The sequence below is a fragment of the Lutjanus erythropterus genome, chromosome 13 (assembly GCF_056507025.1).
Source record: "Lutjanus erythropterus isolate fLutEry1 chromosome 13, fLutEry1.hap2, whole genome shotgun sequence".
Lineage (NCBI taxonomy): Eukaryota > Metazoa > Chordata > Actinopteri > Lutjaniformes > Lutjanidae > Lutjanus > Lutjanus erythropterus.
In genome coordinates, this window is record NC_139329.1 from 40,273,814 (window position 1) to 40,288,813 (window position 15,000).

The window sequence follows — 15,000 nt, forward strand, 5'->3', positions numbered from 1 at the left end:
TGAGCAGACCGCCCCATCCAGATGTTGTACTGATGGTATACACACAGAGCAGACTGCTCCAAAACGTCTCAAAGTTCAGCATGTCGTCAATCACACCGTTCCTCTTCACGTAGGGAAAGTTCCACATGCCAAAGACGGACCAGGTGAACATGAGGAGGAAGAGGACGAGGCTGATGTTGAAGACCGCAGGAAGTGACCTCATCAACGCCAAAAGCAGCTTCCTGATCCCCCGGGTCCAACGAATGAAGTAGAGGACACGACCAACACGACCCACTCGGAGCAAAGGGAAGACATTCGGAGACATTGGGTAGATAAAGTACTTTTCCATAAGGTCAGCCACGAATAGTCCTGGAGAGACAGAAAGACAGAAAGACAGACGGAGAGACAGATAGAAAGACAGGCAAAAAGGAAGGGACAGAAAGAAAGACAGGCAAAAAGGAAGGGACAGAAAGGCAGAAAGAGAGACAGAAAGAAAGATAGAAAGAAAAACAGGCAGAAAGACAGAGAGAAAGAAAGACAGACAGACAGGAAGACAGAAACGATGAGACAAAGAAAGACAGAAAGAAAGACAGACAGACAGACAGAATAGTGAATGGTGGTGGACAGACTGAAGGTAAAGCACAGCTTCAGTTCCACCTGTGACCAATAGAAAACTGGGGCGGGACCTGACCTGCACACCAGGTATCCATAACAGACACTGACGATAAATAATGTAAACAGTAAACAGCAAATTTACAATAAACAAATTCATATTGAACTGAATTCAAAAGAAAAATGACACTTTACCTACGATGGATGAGAGGAGGACCACGAAGTCAAAGACGTTCCAGCCGTCTTTGAAGTAGTGTTTTCTGAGCGCGATGATCTTCAGGATGAACTCAATGAGGAAGATGAGGATGAAGGTGAATTCTATAAGGTACAGGACCTCATATTTCACAGGACTATCGTCGTCCGTCGACAGCATCCGGGAAACCATGTTCAGGCAGACCACCACCACCATGACCACTTCATAATACGGACTGGTGACCAGGTCAAAGAGACGAGCCTGGCAACAGTTCTGAGGACGACACAGGGACGTCACGTGATGGGTGAAGACTTTATACTCTATTTATTTATTCTGACTTTATTCTGACTTTATTCCAGTTCAGTTCTCAGTTTGACCCTCAGAAACACCAGATCCTGCAGATTAAAAGACAAAGCTGAACTAACACTGCTGCTGTGATCTGACCTGCACACCTCCACCTGTCTGTTCCTGAGTGTTTGTCCACAGTGAGACAGACGTCAGAGAACCCACCTGTGGTCGGGGAACACGTTTCTGAGGTTTCTTGGGGAACAGTCTCTTCAGGCTCATGGAACATCTGTGCTGCTGCTCTGTCATGAAATTATATTTCCCTCCAAAGTGAAGACAAAAGAGGACAAAAGTAAAGAAAAGATAAAGACAAACATGAAGACAAGGTGTGGACAGAAGCACAAAGACAAGATGAAAATGAAAACAAAAAATAAGTAAAGACCAAAGTAAACAAAATAAAGACAAAAGTACATAAAACAAAGACAAAGGAAAGCGGCTAAGACAAATGAGAGAATATTCATTACTGACTGAATCTACATCGTCCACTTTACCACATCAGCCTGTCTCTCTCTCTCTCTCTCTGTCTCAGCTTGTCTCTCTCTCTCTCTGTCTCTCTCTCTCTCTCTCTCTCTCTCTGTCTCTCAGCCTGTCTGTCTCTCTCTCTGTCTCTCTCTCTGTGTCTCTCAGCCTGTCTGTCTCTCTCTCTGTCTCTCTTTCTCTCTCTCAGCCTGTCTGTCCCTCAGTCTGTCTCTCTCTGTCTGTCTCTCTCTCAGCCTGTCTCTCTCTCTCTCTCTCTCTCCCTCTCTCTCTCTCTCTCTCTCTCTCTCAGCCTGTCTGTCCCTCAGTCTGTCTCTCTCTCAGTCTGTCTCTCTCTCAGCCTGTCTCTCTCTCTCTCTCTCTCTGTCTCTCTCTCTCTCTCTCTCTGTCTCTCTCTTTCAGCCTGTCTGTCCCTCAGTCTGTCTCTCTCTCTCTCTCTCTGTCTCTCTCTCTCTCTCTGTGTCTCTCAGCCTGTCTGTCTCTCTCTCTCTCTCTGTCTCTCAGCCTGTCTGTCTCTCTCTCTGTCTCTGTCTCTCTCTCTCTCTCTCTCTTTCTCTCTCTCTTTCAGCCTGTCTCTCTCTCTCTCTCTCTCTCTCTCTCTCTCTCTCTCTCTCTCTCAGCCTGTCTCTCAGCCTGTCTGTCTCTCTCTCTGTCTCTCTCTCTGTCTCTCTCTCTCTCTCTCTCTCTCTCTTTCTCTCTCTCTTTCAGCCTGTCTCTCTCTCTCTCTCTCTCTCTCTTTCTCTCTCTCTTTCAGCCTGTCTCTCTCCCTCTCTCTCTCTCTCTCTCTCTCTCTCAGCCTGTCTCTCTTTCAGCCTGTCTGTCTCTCAGTCCGTGTGGAGACATATCTTGTCTCTCTGCAGGTTGTCGATGATGACTCTGATGAGGAAGACGAGGGTGAAGAAGCAGCCGATGATGATGAAGCAGATGAAGTACAGGTACATGTAGGGGTTGGCTTCGTACACCGGCTGTGACTCCACCTACAGACAGACAGGACACCCGTCAAACAACAGACATGACGAAAGGCTCCGAGGACGTCAACGGATCAGAAATGACCCTAACAATCAGTGTTGGGACTAACGTGTTACAAAGTAACGTGTTACAAAGTAACGTGTTACTGTAACGCCGTTATTTTTTGTAACTAGTAATCTAATGCAGTATTTTTTACATTCAGTAACTCAGTAAACGTTACTACATGATGCGTTACTCCGTTATTTTAACAAAATAACAATTCAAACCTGTTGAAACAGAAACAACATGCTGCGACCAAGCTAGTAGCTAAGAGTACAGACACAGACTGTGATGTCACTTCCTCTCTGAGGGTCTGACTGCTTCCTAACCAGGACAGAGTTGATAAAACCACTGAATTAATCTCCAGAGCAAAATCAGCACTGAAATCAAATCTGATAGGCCGTTAATGGGAGACCTTTTTTTCATAGTAACTAAAAAGTTACTTTTCACAGTACTGCATTACCTTTTGGTGTAAGTAATCAGTAAAGAAATAAAGTAACTAGTAACGGTAACTAGTTACTGGTTTTCAGTAACTAGCAGCAGTAACAACACTGCTAACAATAAATCAATAATGAAATAAATCAATAAATATTGGCTCACAGTGTCACAGAACGAGTGTTTTTATTTACATGCCAATCAGTGGGGTTTTATTTCTGTGTGTTCAGGAGGGACGGTGTTCCCTCCACAGTGACCTCTGACCTGTGTGGCGTCCACAGCCGCGTAAATGATGTCCGCCCAGGATCCTGACGCTGCCTGACAGACAATAAACACAGACCTTCATCAGAAAAACAGTTCAGATTGATTCATAGTTTACTCACAGGAACTGTTTTCAGCTCTCATACTAAAACTCTGATGAAGGGTTCGATTCTCTGGAAACTTGGCCGTAAATAAAAAGTAAGAATTCAAATATAATATCAAACTTTATATCTGAATGAAAATAAACTGAAGCTGCTTTTGGAAAAAAACAGCTGATTTTGTGTTTAGATTATTTCTAAAAACTGTGGAACAGCAACAGGAAAAAGACAAAAACAACAAGACAAAAAACTGTCACAAAACGTAAAAGGTGAAAAAGAATATAGAAGATAATAAAGATGAAAAGACGTAACAGGAGACAAAAATACAATAACCTGAAAAATAAAGACAAGATGAAAAACAACATAAAAGATGAAACAAACATAAGAGATGCAACAAGAAAAAAAAAACTGACTGACCACTTGCAGCAGGGACAGGTAACCATTCGCCACGGTGTCAAAGGTGAACGTCAGTTTCAACCAGTGGACGTCGTCGCTGTACTCCTCGAGCAGTAAACACTGAGACCTGTTCTCCACCTCGTCAGGACGGAACCATTCTTCTGACGTCACGTTGAAACAGTAAAAGAACTTTCCAGCAAACAGATTCACACCCAGAATACTGAAGATCAACCAGACAGTCAAAGACGGCAGCAGCCAGCCAATCAGAGACGGGACGGTCCGCACCAGAGACTGCACCACCACCTGCAGGGAGACAGGTCAGAGAGACAGACAGGTCAGAGAGACAGGTCAGGGAGACAGACAGGTCAGACAGACAGGTCAGAGAGACAGGTCTGAGAGACAGGTCAGACAGACAGACAGGTCAGACAGACAGGTCTGAGAGACAGGTCAGAGAGACAGACAGGTCAGACAGACAGGTCAGAGAGACAGGTCAGACAGACAGGTCAGAGAGACAGGTCAGACAGACAGGTCAGACAGACAGGTCAGAGAGACAGACAGGTCTGAGAGACAGACAGGTCAGACAGACAGGTCAGAGAGACAGGTCAGAGAGACAGACAGGTCAGAGAGACAGGTCAGAGAGACAGGTCAGAGAGACAGACAGGTCAGACAGACAGGTCAGAGAGACAGGTCTGAGAGACAGACAGGTCAGACAGACAGGTCAGAGAGACAGGTCTGAGAGACAGACAGGTCAGACAGACAGGTCAGACAGACAGGTCAGAGAGACAGGTCTGAGAGACAGACAGGTCTGAGAGACAGGTCAGAGAGACATACAGGTCAGAGAGACAGACAGGTCAGACAGACAGGTCAGACAGACAGGTCAGAGAGACAGGTCTGAGAGACAGACAGGTCAGACAGACAGGTCAGAGAGACAGGTCTGAGAGACAGGTCTGAGAGACAGGTCAGAGAGACAGACAGGTCAGACAGACAGGTCAGAGAGACAGGTCTGAGAGAAAGGTCAGAGAGACAGACAGGTCAGACAGACAGGTCAGAGAGACAGGTCTGAGAGACAGGTCAGAGAGACAGACAGGTCAGAGAGACAGGTCAGAGAGACAGACAGGTCAGACAGACAGGTCAGAGAGACAGACAGGTCTGAGAGACAGACAGGTCAGACAGACAGGTCAGAGAGACAGACAGGTCAGACAGACAGGTCAGAGAGACAGGTCAGAGAGACAGGTCAGAGAGACAGACAGGTCAGACAGACAGGTCAGAGAGACAGACAGGTCTGAGAGACAGACAGGTCAGACAGACAGGTCAGAGAGACAGGTCAGAGAGACAGGTCAGAGAGACAGACAGGTCAGAGAGACAGGTCTGAGAGACAGACAGGTCAGACAGACAGGTCTGAGAGACAGGTCTGAGAGACAGGTCAGAGAGACAGACAGGTCAGAGAGACAGGTCAGAGAGACAGACAGGTCAGACAGACAGGTCTGAGAGACAGGTCAGAGAGACAGACAGGTCAGACAGACAGGTCTGAGAAACAGGTCAGACAGACAGGTCAGACAGACAGGTCAGAGAGACAGGTCTGAGAGACAGACAGGTCAGACAGACAGGTCAGACAGACAGGTCAGAGAGACAGGTCAGAGAGACGATCAGACAGAGTGGTGAGACAGAGAGACAGGTCAGACAGAGAAACAGGTTGGAGAGACAGACAGGTTGGAGAGACAGACAGGCAGTCTGTCAGCACAGACTTGCCAACCTTGAGACCTAAAAAATGATGAGGATTTGTGAAACAAATCATGAGGTCTGAGGCTCCGCCCACAGAAAAGGTGAGTTTCACAGACTTTCAAGATTCCTGCTGAATTTTAAAGAACAAAAATAACAAAATCAGAAGTCAACAAACATTTGTCTGTCTGTCTGTCTGTCTGTCTGTCTGTCTGACCTGTAACTGACATTCATTAGGTGAAAATACAGAACATCAGGTAGCCTCACCTGTTCATATTTCAACTACAGTCAGGAAAAAGTTGCAACATTGTATAAAACATTAATAATACAGAATGATTTACAGAAACCTTTCTATTCATCTGAATCCAGAACAAAGATCAGATATTTATTGATCAGACTGATCAACTTTAATGTTTGTAGTAAATCTGCAGTCGTTGTGTTTCATGTTTCTCTCTGTGATCCATCATCTTTTCTTCTGACACTCAGTCAGTGTTTGTTGAAGTTTTAAAGGTCAATTCTGTCTCATTCTTTCTTGATATTCGTCTTCAGCTGATCAACAGTCCACAGTCTCTGTTGTCCTATTTTGTCCTTCATGATGCACCACACATTTTCAATGGGAGACACGTCTGGACTGCAGGTCCAGGTCAGTCTAGGACCTGAACTCTTTTACTATGAAGACATGCTGTTGGAACACGTCCAGCGATGTCAGTGGCACAGAACACGCCCACTGAGCACAGAACACGCCCACTGAGCACAGAACACGCCCACTGAACACGGGACACGCCCACTGAGCACGGGACACGCCCACTGAGCACAGAACACGCCCACTGAGCACAGAACACGCCCACTGAGCACAGAACACGCCCACTGAACACGGGACACGCCCACTGAGCACGGGACACGCCCACTGAGCTGGAGGACAAACGAGAGGAAACCATCCTGCAGAATCAGACTGTTTTCAAACACTAACAATAAATTGAGGATTTATTTCCATCAAACCAAAGTTGGTGATTCTTTTAACAGTGGAAATACTGTTTCTGTCTGTCTACAGAGTTTACATGAAGTCCCAGTGTGTGTGTGTGTGTGTGTGTGTGTGTGTGTGTGTGTGTGTGTGTGTGTCTCACCCTCATGCCCTTGAAGCGAGACAGGACCCTCAGGGGCCCCAAGGCTCTCAGAGTCCTCAGAAACTGAATGGTTCCAAGTCCAGAGAATCCCAACATGGAGGCCACCAGAGAGATGAGAAACACCTGGAGACACAATACAGCTGCTGATGACATCATCAACACACCTGCTGATGACCTCATGTCAGGTATGACATTAGCAATAATCAATGTTATTGATAATAGCATTCCTACGTCTAAGATGAGGAAGTCGAGGCAACACCAGGCGTCACTGAAGTATCTCTTCAGTCCGAAGGCGATCCACTTCAGCAGCATCTCCAGCAGGAACAGGTAGGTGTACACCTGGTCTGCTGTCTCCACCACTGCCTTTAAGACGGGACGATGCTGCAGGTGGATGTCCTCAAACACCTGTATACACACACACACACACACACACACACACACACACACACACAGAGTCATGTTAGGATGTTTGTTATTCATGAAAATAATTCACAGCCACAGATTTAGACTCTGACTGTCAACTTTCTCTCATGTGACTGAATTTATGTGCTTGTCTCAGATAATATTTACTGAACACATTAATTACAACATATTTGGTGCAGTGATTGTGATGTGTGTATCGAACATGTGTACACCTGTGTTGTCAGTACGTTTTGTTAGTTTGCTTTCTGACATGGAGCAAGTTTGTAAATAAAAAAGAAAGTTTCATAAATTAAATATATTTCATTTATGTAAATCTTTAAATATACATTTTCCCCAAAAATTGAATATAATGTTTGATGATTTTTGAAGTTATTTTTTGAATGAAATAGATTTTGACTGATTGTTTTTCTTTGGCCGGTGAGGACGGTGTCAGAGGGATAATGATGGACAACCTGTCCATTATCAGGAATAAATGGACAACATGAAGTCCAGAAGTGTCCTTTATTGATTAAACTGAATGTTTTTACCAGAGTTGCACTGCTCAGCACGATGATGACGATGATGAAGATCTCAAAACATCTGTGTTGTACGATGGCCAGGCAGGCTCTCCTGAAGTTAGACCAGACCCTCCCTGTGCCCCGGGACGTGTCTATATCCAGCAAAGGACAGCAGCGGTAACACTCTGAGAAGAGACAGAGACATATCACAGCTGTTACTGATCACTGATTGGCTCCTGATCTTCTCTTTGACAGAGAGACACATACTGTCACAGCAGCAGTCCTCAGGTGTGTCTCCTTTATCATCATCTTCATCTTCATCCTGCTGGACTTCAGCTTGTTTCTGCACGTTGGCGTCATGCTGAGCAAACACACAGACAAAAGTTTATTGATTACTGTGAGCTCATGACAGGATGAACCCGGAACCAGAGGTGGAAAGTAACTAAGTACAAATACTTCAGTAGAGTTTTCAGGTATCTGTACAGGTATCTGAGTATTTATTTTTCTGACATCTGTACACAAACATCTGAACTTTCTCCTCCTCCTTTAATGACTCTGAGGTGAATTATTGATTATTGTTATTTTGCATCATTGTGCGCCGCCTTCCAACATCCAGACTGATTTCAACCTGAACGGACGAAACAATAAGACACAGAAAAGACGATTCACTGGTGGATCATCAGAGGACGTCACACAGGACAGACGGGACGAGACGGAAAAACAAGATAAATGATGTAATAAGACAAAACAAAACCTTGTGAGAGACATAACAAGATGAAAACAACATAAAAATGAAACCAGACCGAAAGAAAAAGAACCTGAGACATTAAATGAGTGAGATGAAAAACTACACGAGAGATGAAACAAGAAGAAAAAAGAACAACGTAAAAGGTGTAATTTAGCATGAAGACAAAGAGACAAAAAGAGACAAAAACAGGCAAAGTGAAATCAACAAGATCCATCTAAAAGACCCAACAAGACAAAAAAGCCATGAAAGATGAAACAAGACAAAAAACGACATCAGATGAAAAACAAAGTAAAATATGCAACAACAACAAAAAATCAATGTAACAGAGGCAACAAGTTAAAAATGTCAAAACAAGACAAAAAAGATGTAACAAGATGAAAAACTACATGGAAAATGATTCAAGACAAATGAGACATAAGAAGATGAAAAATGATGATAAACAACAGAAATGTCCTTCAGAGGACGACGGACGATATTTTACTTTAATACATTTCAGAGCCTCAACAATTTCACGTTTACTGCAGTAAATAAGTAGAACCAGTACTTCTACTTTTACAGTACAAATATCTGTGCTTGTACTTTTGACTTTCTCCTGTCTTGGTTCGTTTGTCAGTCACTCTTTACACTGTCTGTTCTGTCAGTTACTCAGTTGTTCAACCATCTGTTGGGAAATAAAGTCAAACAGAAAACACTTCAGAAACACATCAAAGTTTGACTTGAAAGAAAAGACACTTTACGTTTTTCTCTTCTTCTTCTGGCATCTTGGATTCGATCTCAATCTCTGCTGTGGCGATGGGGGCCCTCAGGTTGCCACGGTTACCAGTGAGAGCCTGGACCTCCGACCCTGGATGGTCTGAAGGCACAAAGTTAAGGGCCAAGTACTCCTTCCTGTTGCCGTCGCCGCTGTCGACCGCTGGTCACACAGAGTCAGAAGGTGTAAGAAAGTGTGAAACACTGTAAGAACACAGCAACTAAAATAACACAAACAGCATCAACGGTTCCACGTCTGCCTCTACCTGTCTGCTGCGGGTTCACATGGTTCTTCTTTCCCAGACAGGAACATACATGTTCCAGGAACCAAATCTTGACCCGACTCATTTCTTTGTTCTTTTGTTCTGGAGCCGGTAGAACATCACCGCAGAATGAGCCCAGCAACAAAGTGACAAACAGATTCAGAACCTGGAACAAGACCAGGAAAACATGAGAACTCTTCATGTATAATCAGGTCCAGACTTTTCTAAAGTTCTTCTAAAGTTCTTCTAAAGTTCAGTTATCCTGAATTTATTCTGAAGTTGTTTGAAAGTTGTTCTAAAGGAGAGTTTATTTCAGATGTTGTGAAGGTTCTATGTTTCTTTTATATCTTCAGTTTGGAACACTGACTCAGGAACTGTTCATCTGTAGTCAGGTCCTAACTCTAGTTACCATGGTGACCACACTGTAAAGACAGGAAGTGGTCATAGCTCCAGCTGAACTCACCAGCAGGTTCCCGATGACAATGACCATCATGAAGAAGATGAGACAGGTGGCCTGTCCTGAGACCTCCATGCAGTCCCACATGGTCTCGATCCACTCTCCATACAGGACCCTGAGGATGATGAGGAGGGTGTGGGAGAAGTCTGCCATGTGCCAGCGAGGAAGCTCGCAGTCAGCGGCAATGCGACAGACACATTCGCGGTAGTCTGTCCTGAAGAGCTGCATGCCAACCACGGTGAAGACGAAGATCACGATGAGGAGGAGGAAGGTCAGGTGTCTCAGAGCTCTCACTGACGCCCAGATGATCTTCATCAACAGGTGGAATTCTGGCCACCACCTGGCCAGCCTAAAAATTCGCATCTGCACGTGTGAGGGGACAGGTAGACAGGTGAGGAGACAGGTGAGTAGATAGGTTAAGAGACAGGTGGACGTGTGGGGGGACACATTTTCTGACCAGTCGAAAGCAGCGCACCACAGATAGGCCCCCAACATCAGCCAATCCCAGCTCCACCAGACTGATGACGACGATGATGCTGTCAAAGATGTTCCAGCCCACCTGTGACCATGACAACAGAACAGCACCACACACACACACACACACACACACACACACACACGCGTTACCATGAGAACAGCTGTCAGTCATCATCGTTGCCACTGAACTGCTAACAGGAAGTCTGACCTGGAAGTAGTTGTGCGGATCCATGGCCACGACTTTAACAACCATCTCAGCCACGAAGATCGCTGTGAAGACCTGAGGGAGGTCAGAGGTCAGAGGACACAGGTCAGAGGTCACAGGTCAGAGGACACAGATCAGAGGTCACAGATCAGAGGACAGAGATCAGAGGACACAGATCAGAGGACACAGGTCAGAGGACACAGATCAGAGGTCACAGATCAGAGGTCACAGGTCAGAGGTCACAGGTCAGAGGACACAGGTCAGAGGTCACAGGTCAGAGGACACAGATCAGAGGTCACAGGTCAGAGGACACAGGTCAGAGGTCACAGGTCAGAGGTCACAGGTCAGAGGACACAGATCAGAGGACACAGGTCATAGGTCACAGATCAGAGGACACGGATCAGAGGACAGAGATCAGAGGACACAGGTCAGAGGACACAGGTCAGAGGTCACAGGTCAGAGGTCACAGGTCAGAGGACACAGGTCAGAGGTCACAGATCAGAGGACACAGATCAGAGGACAGAGATCAGAGGACACAGGTCAGAGGTCACAGGTCAGAGGACACAGGTCAGAGGACAGAGATCAGAGGTCACAGGTCAGAGGTCACAGGTCAGAGGTCACAGATCAGAGGACACAGATCAGAGGACAGAGATCAGAGGACACAGGTCAGAGGTCACAGGTCAGAGGACACAGGTCAGAGGACAGAGATCAGAGGTCACAGGTCAGAGGTCACAGGTCAGAGGACACAGGTCAGAGGACAGAGATCAGAGGTCACAGATCAGAGGACAGAGATCAGAGGACACAGGTCAGAGGTCACAGGTCAGAGGACACAGGTCAGAGGACACAGATCAGAGGACACAGGTCATAGGTCACAGGTCAGAGGACACAGATCAGAGGACAGAGATCAGAGGACAGAGATCAGAGGACACAGGTCAGAGGTCACAGATCAGAGGACACAGGTCAGAGGTCACAGGTCATAGGTCACAGGTCAGAGGACACAGATCAGAGGACAGAGATCAGAGGACAGAGATCAGAGGACACAGGTCAGAGGTCACAGGTCAGAGGACACAGGTCAGAGGACAGAGATCAGAGGTCACAGGTCAGAGGTCACAGGTCAGAGGACACAGGTCAGAGGACAGAGATCAGAGGTCACAGATCAGAGGACAGAGATCAGAGGACACAGGTCAGAGGTCACAGGTCAGAGGACACAGGTCAGAGGACACAGATCAGAGGACACAGGTCATAGGTCACAGGTCAGAGGACACAGATCAGAGGACAGAGATCAGAGGACAGAGATCAGAGGACACAGGTCAGAGGTCACAGATCAGAGGACACAGGTCAGAGGTCACAGGTCATAGGTCACAGGTCAGAGGACACAGATCAGAGGACAGAGATCAGAGGACAGAGATCAGAGGACACAGGTCAGAGGTCACAGATCAGAGGACACAGGTCAGAGGACACAGATCAGAGGACAGAGATCAGAGGACACAGTTGACTTTTTCCTGTTGCATCATGTAACACTGTCAAACAGTAACGTTAGCTAGCTAGGAGGTGGTTCATGCTAATGTTTGCAGTTCATCAGAATGTTTACGTTCATATGAATTTAACTTGGAACACAGCAGTACACTGTTCGGCTTCCTACACCAGTACTCCTGCTGCTTCTCTAAACTGGGAGTGTGTCAACCTTCATTTCCTGCACGTGATACACTGACTATGGATCAGTAGCTCATAAAACTAATAATACAAACTGTCCCTTTAACACTGACCAGATGAGCGCTGACCATCATAGACTCAAACTCTGGTGTCATTGGATAATGCTCCATGGCCATGAAGAGGGCGTTGATGATGAGGCAGACTTGGATACCAAGGTCGAAGAACGGGTTCATTACAAAGGTATAGAGCCGCTGTTTGAGCCACCGCCAACAGCCGCAACAGTTCCACTTCAGGAAGAGGTCGGCGCAGACGAACCAACATGGAGGACACGACCTCTGGTCCTCGTCAACCCCTGAAACATACAGAAGATTGTCAGACCAGACAAAGACGAACAGCTTCACGTTGTTTCTGACAAATCACTGTATGACTGAACCTGTCCTGTCCTCACTGACTCTGTCCAATCAGATAAAGACATTCATTAATTCATTTTCTGTAAGCGCTGATTCCCAAAGGGTGGTGCGGAAAACACAAATAAAGAAAGACAATTTAAAAAACAATATCTCAAAGAAAAGAAAACAATAAACGTTTGTGTCTGTTTGCTTGAAGAATAAAAGATTACATTTAAATTTAGCTACAGAGAAAAACTACTGATGTTAACGTTCATGTCAGCATGTCTGCGTTTTATACCCTCCATAGTGCGTTTTTGCTCATTGTTCTTGTTTTCAGCATCTTGTTTCTCTGACAGCGCCGCCCTGCTGCCAGCCTTCTGTAACAACACACACACACACACACACACACAGTTTCAAAGCTTTATTTAAATTGATTAAATAAAAAAACGAACATTAAATACATATTAAAAGATTAAAAATGTTACATCGTAAATAAATATTTAAAAATGTTGAATAGTCAATAGAATAATGGGATATCAAATAAATGTCAAAATATTTGGCATCTTGAATAGTATAAAAATATAAACATAATCAAATGCAGTCATGAAGATGAAGATGATCTCACCTGCTCTTCCTCTTCGCTCCTCCTCAGTACCTCCAGGATCTGACTGAACTCTTCTTCTTTCTGTTTGGCTTCAGCGACAGCAGCCTCCTCACGTTCACAGGACGCCATGGCAACCACCGCCACAATGAGGCTGAGGATGCAGAAACAGGCGGGGAAGATGACGACCATGAAGATGTAGAGTTGGTCTGTACCATGCGCTCGTAACACCTGACAACAGACAGACAGACCGGTCAGAACTGACAGTGGAACCAGTGGAACCAGTGGAACCAGTGGATCCAGCGAGTCACTGACCAGGAGCACCAGGTTTTCCCAGAAGTCGTGCATCATCAGTCTGAAGACAGACAGTAGAGACCAACCAAACGAGTCAAAGCTGCTGAAGCCGTAGTTCGGATTTCTGCCTGCTCTCAGGCACGTGTAACCTTCTGGACAGCGCCTGAACGCATCACCACATGTTACTATTATTATTATTGTTATTATTATTATTATTATTATTATTATTATTATTATTATTATTATTCATGTTAACATACCCGGCATGAGAGCTGTTTCCACACAACAGGGGATCCAGTTGGCCGGGGAGAAAGTACCAGTTGGCTACAGAAAGACAGACAGAGGACAGAGAGACAGGCTTTAAAAATGAAGTAGAAGTTTTGTCATTTACAGTGCTAAACAAATTTATTAGACCACCTGTCATAAAAATGAGACATAACATAAATATTTTAGAAATCTTTCAAAAACTTTTTTAAAACTAAAAATGTTTTTGTTATTTATTTGTCAAATAACAAACTGAAACAACTAAACAGTCCTTTTTCACACATAAAATCAAAAAACTTCATATTGTGTCCGTCCTCTTTGGTCTTTAACAGTTTGCATCTTGCTGACGTTGTTTTTATGTGTTTGTCTCTTTTGTTGTTGAGGTCAGAAAGTTTCTATCTGTTCAGACTTCAGATGAAACTTTTCTGTGATCAATCTTTGAATCTACTAAAACCAAAATTAGTTCAACAGGATTCAGATCTGGACTTTGACTCGTCCGGTCCATCAGGTCCAGAACTCCAGAGTCTTTGTCTCGGTCAAATCGTCTCTGCACAGATCTGAAGTTTGCTTTGGTTCATTGTCTTGTTGGTTTATGAACCCTCGACCAATCAGATTCAGTCCAGAAGGAATCCCATGATGCACTGAGATGTTGTGTTTGACGTTCTTGTTCATGATGTCGTTGATTTTCACTAATTTGTCCACGACGTTTCCACAAATGGAACCTCACACCATGATGGAACCTCACACCATGATGGAACCTCACACCATGATGGAACCTCCACCGTGTTTCACTGTGGCTGCATGTGGCATCAGAACGTTCTGCAGCTTTTCTGTGGACATGAAGACGACGATGCTGACTGAAGAGGTCAAACCTGGACTCGTCCGTCCAGAGGACCTTCTTCCAGTCATCAACAGTCCAGTGTTTGAGCTCCCTGGTGAATCTGAGGAGGTTCTGGATGTTTGCAGGCCTCAATAATGTCTTCAGCAGCTCGTCTTCTCTTTAAACCTCGTTCCATCAGTCGTCTTCTTCTGGTCGTTCTGGAGACGTTCTCACACTCTGATCTAGAAACATTTGTCTCCGTCTGAAGATCAGCTCTGGTCTTCCTTCTGTCTCTAGTTCTTAAAATCTTGAGCTGTCAGTTAACTTTGGGTTCCTGCCTGTTCCTCGGTGTATTTTGTAAGAACCGGTCTCTGCAGTGGACTCAAAGCAGACTCGTCCACACTGTGAGACACTTTATGTCTTTTCCTGTTTGTCTCAGAGACCGTCCAGCATCATGAAGTGTTTTAATGTGGACTCTTTCATTTTCAGTCATGTTTTACCGTTTTGAACAG

General features: G+C 45.1%; 1 protein-coding gene across 2 annotated transcripts in view; it reads right to left on the reverse strand.

Moving 5' to 3' along the window:
* LOC146317189 (sodium channel protein type 4 subunit alpha B-like) overlaps nucleotides 1–15,000 on the reverse strand; it is a 27,887-nt gene that overhangs the window by 4,080 nt on the left and 8,807 nt on the right. Inside the window, exons 9-28 of one of the 2 annotated variants that reach the window (XM_084735070.1) lie at nucleotides 13,665–13,728; nucleotides 13,426–13,567; nucleotides 13,135–13,341; nucleotides 12,808–12,883; nucleotides 12,234–12,472; nucleotides 10,471–10,542; nucleotides 10,261–10,344; nucleotides 9,792–10,148; nucleotides 9,332–9,494; nucleotides 9,053–9,228; nucleotides 7,835–7,928; nucleotides 7,598–7,752; nucleotides 6,879–7,052; nucleotides 6,648–6,770; nucleotides 3,826–4,107; nucleotides 3,314–3,367; nucleotides 2,452–2,583; nucleotides 1,295–1,399; nucleotides 787–1,057; nucleotides 1–348 (exon numbers count right to left, since the gene is read on the reverse strand). The exon at nucleotides 1–348 is cut by the window's left edge and continues 274 nt beyond it. In XM_084735070.1, the coding sequence (XP_084591196.1) occupies nucleotides 1–348; nucleotides 787–1,057; nucleotides 1,295–1,399; nucleotides 2,452–2,583; nucleotides 3,314–3,367; nucleotides 3,826–4,107; nucleotides 6,648–6,770; nucleotides 6,879–7,052; nucleotides 7,598–7,752; nucleotides 7,835–7,928; nucleotides 9,053–9,228; nucleotides 9,332–9,494; nucleotides 9,792–10,148; nucleotides 10,261–10,344; nucleotides 10,471–10,542; nucleotides 12,234–12,472; nucleotides 12,808–12,883; nucleotides 13,135–13,341; nucleotides 13,426–13,567; nucleotides 13,665–13,728 (3,318 nt within the window). Of the gene's footprint in view, nucleotides 349–786; nucleotides 1,058–1,294; nucleotides 1,400–2,451; nucleotides 2,584–3,313; nucleotides 3,368–3,825; nucleotides 4,108–6,647; nucleotides 6,771–6,878; nucleotides 7,053–7,597; nucleotides 7,753–7,834; nucleotides 7,929–9,052; nucleotides 9,229–9,331; nucleotides 9,495–9,791; nucleotides 10,149–10,260; nucleotides 10,345–10,470; nucleotides 10,543–12,233; nucleotides 12,473–12,807; nucleotides 12,887–13,134; nucleotides 13,342–13,425; nucleotides 13,568–13,664; nucleotides 13,729–15,000 lie in introns of both variants that reach the window. The other variant, XM_084735069.1, reaches the window with a different exon arrangement.